The sequence below is a fragment of the Clupea harengus genome, chromosome 24 (genome assembly GCF_900700415.2).
Source record: "Clupea harengus chromosome 24, Ch_v2.0.2, whole genome shotgun sequence".
Classification (NCBI taxonomy): Eukaryota; Metazoa; Chordata; class Actinopteri; order Clupeiformes; family Clupeidae; genus Clupea; species Clupea harengus.
This window is the reverse complement of record NC_045175.1, coordinates 18,671,299-18,677,653: the sequence shown is the minus strand read 5'-3', so window position 1 is coordinate 18,677,653 and position 6,355 is coordinate 18,671,299. Positions and strand designations below refer to the sequence as shown.

The following is a 6,355-nucleotide window of genomic DNA, read 5'->3' as shown; positions in this document are numbered from 1 at the left end:
CCTACCATCCGTTGAAAAGCGACCCTACACATAGCCTATCTCTCCTACTTCAGGTGTATCATTAGTATCTCATCTGATCTCTCATACATAAATGTATAGAATGCCTTGTAGTGCTCCTAAACTCAATAGATTCAGCTCAATTTTGTTAAGTGCAATATTTAATGGTCATTCTTGTGTAGTAGTCTGTTAGGTTCACATTACTTCAACTATGTCCCAACCATACACAGCAAAAGCAGTCCTTCCATTTATCAATTTGGTAAAAAGGTCAAAATATGAAAAAGTAGCCTTAACCAAATATCTTAAAGTACGCAATTTATCAATACAGCATCAGACAGCATTTCTTTTTTACTGAATATTTTAAAAAGATACACAGTAAGCAAAGAATGTAAGGATGTGCAAAATATGCTATTTGCAATTTCAGCTGAATAAAGAAGTGAATATCTGTGTATATATATATATATATATATATATATATATATATATCTGTATAGTGTTTCCCAAACTGGGGTCAGGCCATGGGTGCAGGAGATGTTATTTGAAACCTCTAGATCTTTCAGTTAAAGAAATGACCATCTGCTGCCAGTGGAAGATGAACTAAATGACTAATCAAGAGGGAGACGAGTTTCCTCACTCCCTAGGACATTTCCCGGGGGAAATGTGTTGTGAATAATTTCACCAGCCTCATCCTCTCACTATCTGGTCTCACTGAGGTCATCACAGCTTCCATACTCAGTAGGCCTTTCATCTCAGAAAACATACAGATGATTCAGTCTGCTGTAGAAACTCCACCCTCACAACCACAGCCAGGATGTATCACACATCAGCGGTTCCTTCTTTGTTTTGTCTTTTTCCCATCACATGTCAGGATATTTGGCTCGCTACAAGGAAGACAAACTCGTTTATTTGAGAACCTGAAGACACAATAGTCACTCTAGTTATTCTCGTCTTTCAACTGATCTTTCCTACAGAATCTAGATAGACACAAATTTACCCAAAATTACCCATCCAATTCAAATGTGTATCATGTGTGTGTGTGTGTTCCACCATGCATCTGTGTTTACAGGAACATTGTGTTTACAGGAAAACTGTACATATGCTGGGAAATAAAAGAGGGAAATAGATGTGGCTGCAGGCACGTGCACAGATAGACCCCTAGTGGTGCTCAAGCACCTGCCCTTTTGCCTTGGATGAGAAAAGTGCCCCTTCCGCTGGAGCCAATTTTTTTCTTCATTCATCAATATTTAACAATAAAAATTACTCTCTCTGTCATCAATTCCCCCCAAATGTGTTTTGATATATGACGGGGCATTTATTTGAGTTCTTTTCAGAATTTCGCCCCGACATGCTCCGCGTCGCTCACAAGCCCCACGCGCCCCTCCCTCCTCCTCCTCCACTTTTAGTGCTCATGCAGTGCTGAGCGCCAGGCCAAACGGCTGCAGCCTACTTCTTCTCTGACCCGCAGCATCAGACAAACAGGTAATGACGGTGTTTGTGCAATCCCCCAACGTTGTTTGGTGATAAATTAACCACAACATTAGCGCCGCTGAAAACATTATGTTGCAACTGGTCCGACGTTTCCTAAAAAAATTAACAAACACAAAACTCACGAAATCCATGATTTAAAAGCCTTGTCCAGCTGTTTACTGACGTTTGTCGTGTTTAATGAAGAGAGAGGGAGAGAGATACAGGCAGACAGACAGGCAGGCAGGCAAGCAGGCAGGCAGGCAGATAATTTAAAGGCAGTTTTACGGTTCTACAAATTAGACTAGTTCACTAGTTTTGTTTCATTTAAAATCGTAATTATTGAAATGAAAGGTAGGTCTTAAGTTGAGCTACATGACTATATTATTAGTGTAATGCTGCTTATGCTTCAACTCAGTCAGAAAACAGTAAACAAAATGTGTGTGTACTGTGTTGTCAGCTTTACAGAGATAATGTAAGTCACTCTTGATCATTATGCACAACATTGATTTATCTCATTTACAAAATTTGCAGCATAATGCCAAGAAAAGAGAGACTCCAAAAGCAGAAGGACAGGGAACTGCAGCAAGCAGCTCAGGGTAGCAGCTTTCTTTTATCTTGGATCAGGCCATCAACTAGTAAAACAAATAAGGGAGAATCAGTAACCCTTCCTGGTTCAGAGGAGCCCATCATGGATGAGGAATGACAGATAGAGTGTAGGACTGAGTTATGTTCAGGAGATAATTTGAGTTAGTTTGTTAACAAAAATAAATATTTAAGTTGAGAATATCCTACTGTGTTTTTTATTTATTTATTATTATTATTTTTTAATTTCATTAATAATTTTGGCGATGGGTGCCCTTTTTTTTGGTTTGAGCACCTGCCCCCCAAAATGTCTGTGCACGTGCCTGTGTGGCTGCATGTGTTTGTGTGCGTGTGTGCATGTTAAACTATACCTCTGTGTGTGTATGTTCAACTACACATCTGTACGTGTGTGTGTGTGTGTCAGAGAGACATCAACCGCTACTACTAGTAGAAGGTCTTCAATCGATGATGCACCTGCCAGCGACAGCCGCCCAGGTTGCTCGTCCAAGCCTACCTCGGATCAGGATGTTAGCAGCAGTACAGTTGTGGCTAGCCAAGCTACTAGCTTTTTTGTGTGGAAATCAACTCGGTTGACATTTTACTTCTTTATTCACAAGTCCACAATAAAAAACAAATACACTTCAGGACCCAAATGTATCAGACGCATTAATTGCTCAGCCATGACTCAAACATGTGACTCAATCAGCAGTAATTATACAGCAGCACAACACATCTTATGGCTAAACACAGCACCTCCTCATCCAAATGTGACAACCTCCATTCATGGATGACATGGAGCAGTACTTTGCCCACTCTTTTGCTTTCATTTTTGAAAATCAAACTATCCTGAGACCCCTTGGGACCAGCTTATGCACATGACCCAAACTGCCAGAAAAAAATACAAGAAATTGGCATTTATAACCAGAACCAGATATTTGCTGCACAAGAGACTGAGGTTCCACTGGCTTCTGCTAGGCATGAATCAAAACAACAGCCTATTTCAAAGATGAACACTTTCTTGATGAACACGCTCTCATCAATTATGACATTATCGTGTCTGATGGCATTTGCATCAGAAAACATGTCTGCATTGCACAAAGAGAACATTTATGATTTAACAAAACAATTGGTATGAGTTGACACTGTAGGAGGGCAGATAGATGGTTAGATATAATGTCCACAATCCTCTCATGTCTGGAGGTATACAGTTCTTTATAGAAGTATCAGCCATTCAGTATATGGGCCATGGATTCTATGACCTGATCTTGTCCATGGCGAATACAGAATGACAGTCAGGGTACCAGATGGAGAGAGTAAGTTGGGTTGGAAGCATCTGAAGTCTGGCTGTGGCTGGAAAGATCTGGACATCCTTGTCAAAAGAGGTATTTTGGAGAGTGGTGTGAGACGCGGACTGGTCTGCTGTGGAGTTTAAGCCCAGTCCAGTGTTTCTGGCGCTAACGATGTTTGGCTGACATCAGGACTGCTCGGCTGCACATAGTGAATGTGTAATATAGTAACACATTTGGACTCTTTCATCAGTAGAGCAGACCACTCAAGGAAGGCATCAGTCCTGTTTAGCACATCTGTTATGATGTTCTCTTGGTGTGAGGACATTTGCACATGGTCAGCGTATGCCTGCACAGGGTTTGGGGAGATGGTTTCAGGTGGGGCGCACTGGCTCATCCAGTCCGCCCACTGGTTGATTGACAGAATAAAGTTCACAGCGCTCCATAGGCAGACAGTTTTAATGCCTAGGAACAAGAGTATTGGTTCTGTACAGACACACACACACACACACACACATACACAGACACACACATATACGCACAGCCACACACACATACACACACACACACACACAGACACACACACACACAAGTACAGACACACACACACACACACACATACACACAAGTACGGACACACACACACACAAACAAACACAAACACAAACACACACACACACAAGTATAGACATACACACACACACAAATGCACTACACACACACACAAACACACACACACACACATACAAAAATACACACACAGACACACACACACACACACACACACACAAACTCAGGAGGTCATGTGATCTGGCACACGGATACTGAGGAGTTATAATTCCAAACCCTAAACCCAGGATAGAGGGGCTCAGTGAATTTGGAGTGGAACGTGTGCAGGTGGGTGAGTGTGTCAGAGGAGACGCTGTAGAAGGAGAGAGTGCCTGCTGGCCAGTCCAGGTACACTCCTACTCTCCTGGAGCGGGAGGAAGAGGCAGGTATGTCAGTCCTCTTATAATTGTGATGGGCAGAGTAACTGTCAACAAAGCAATACAGACTCCAGGACTTGTCATTACGTCCAAACAGGCTGTCACTCCTTTCCTCCCCTTTCCTCAGGATGCTTTTATATGCCACTGCTATCCCAGCACTACTACCACTCCACTCAGCCTCCCAGTAGAAGCGTCCAGACAGACCCTCTCTACACAGCACCTGAGACCAGTCAAATCTCTCTGGGTGGTCAGGATACGGCTGCTTCTCACTCACCCATGTCACCTTTCTGTTCCCCTCAGAGAGAGACAGACGTGTGTTTGCTGTGTTTTGGTCCAGTGTGAACTCACAGGCATCTGCAGACAAGAGGGGAGAACATCCTCATCAGAATATGGGGTAGGAAAGGGACTGTTCACTGCACCCATCCACACACCCACAGACACACACACACAAACACACAATCATACAGATGTTCAGATACACATCTCTTCCTGCTTGCACACAACCAAACGCATGCTCAAACATACATAGACACACCATCACATACAGATCCAACAGGTGTGTGTGTGTGTGCGTGTGCGTGTGCGTGTTTCTGTGAGGAGAATTATAAGTTTGTATATTTGTGTGTGTGTGAGTGCATGTTGCATTGTACCTGTGTGCGTGTGTGTCAAGAAGGCAACAGGGAGTATATGTGTAATATCTGTGTGTGTGTTTTTGTCTGTGTGTGTATGTGCATTCATGTCTATTTGTGATATGTGTGTGTGTGTGTGCCAGGAAGGAGTACATGTGTAATCACTTGTGTGTGTGTGTGTCAGGAAGTATATATGTGTGTGTGTGTGTGTGTGTGTGTGTCTGTGTCAAGAAGGAGTATATGTGTAATATCTTGTGTGTGAGTGTGTTTGTGTGTTTTGTGTGTGTTATTGAGTGAGTGCATGTGTGGGTCTCTTTCTGTGTGTGTGTGTGTGTATGTCAGGAAGGAGTAGATGTGTAATCTCTTGTGTCTGAGTGTAAATTAATGTATGTGTGTGTTTGTCACTCTCTCTCTTTCTCTCTCTCTCTATCTGTGTGTTTGTGTCTGTGTGTATGCATGTAGGTGAGTGAGTGTGCGTATGTGTGTGTGTGTGTATGTATGTATGCATGTAGGTGAGTGTGTGTTTGTGTGTCTGTGTGTGTTTATGTCTGTGTAAGAGAATGTGTGCACGCGTGTGTGTGTGTGTGTCAGGAAAGCAGGAAAGAGTATATATATGTAATCTCTTGTGTGTGTTTCTCTCTCTCTATATATATGTGAGTGAATGAGTGGCTGCATGTGTGTGTGAATGAGCATATATGTTAGAGTGTGTTTATTCAGGGAGTCCAGAGTTCTGGAGATATTTTATGAATGTGTGGGTATGAGATGTGTATATCTTTGTGTGTGTGTGTGTGTGTGTGTGTGTGTGTGTGTGTGATTACATGATTAACCCTCCTATTACCTTCAAATTTACTAACATATTTTATGCTTGGAGTCAATTTGACCTCAGCAATTTAAACCTCCAAAACATTATTATAATTAAATAGTTTTACCCAAGTTTATGTGTCAGGTACTTTAGGTTTGTTTGTTGACTACCTAAATAACCCTTTAAATAAAACAATACCCCCACCCATCCCCCTTATACATCCAGAATACATGTTACGCGACTATGGAGAAATATGCAGATCACCCTAAAATCTCACTGATTGACGTAAAATTGGAAAGAGATATCCCTCTGGTGTTTTATGGCTTCATATTATTTCTAAGTACATATTGCTGTTATCTATAACATTTGGAATGAAAAACTTGTTCTGTTTACTTGTTCTGAATAGTAACATTTCTTATATATTTTATACAATTAAAACAGCCTGGGGTCAAATTGACCCCAAACAACACCCATGCGTACAGCATGTGTACAGGACATTGACAACATATCATCATGTTCATTTTGTGATTACCCAGTTGTCCCCATTAAATTAGGAAAAGTAATGAAATATGAAGCAAAACAAATTATGTTTGGGGGGGGGGGGGG

At 41.8% G+C, this 6,355-nt stretch overlaps 1 protein-coding gene across 1 annotated transcript; it reads right to left on the bottom strand.

Moving 5' to 3' along the window:
- Positions 1–4,095: 4,095 nt before the first annotated feature.
- Positions 4,096–4,831, bottom strand: LOC122128769 (stonustoxin subunit beta-like). Its single transcript, XM_042703531.1, has 2 exons — positions 4,828–4,831; positions 4,096–4,696 (listed from the first exon to the last, which is right to left on the bottom strand). Exons 1-2 carry the CDS (start codon positions 4,829–4,831, stop codon positions 4,134–4,136), a joined length of 567 nt encoding a protein of 188 aa, XP_042559465.1. The 3' UTR covers positions 4,096–4,133.
- Between the last annotated feature and the right edge of the window lie 1,524 nt (positions 4,832–6,355).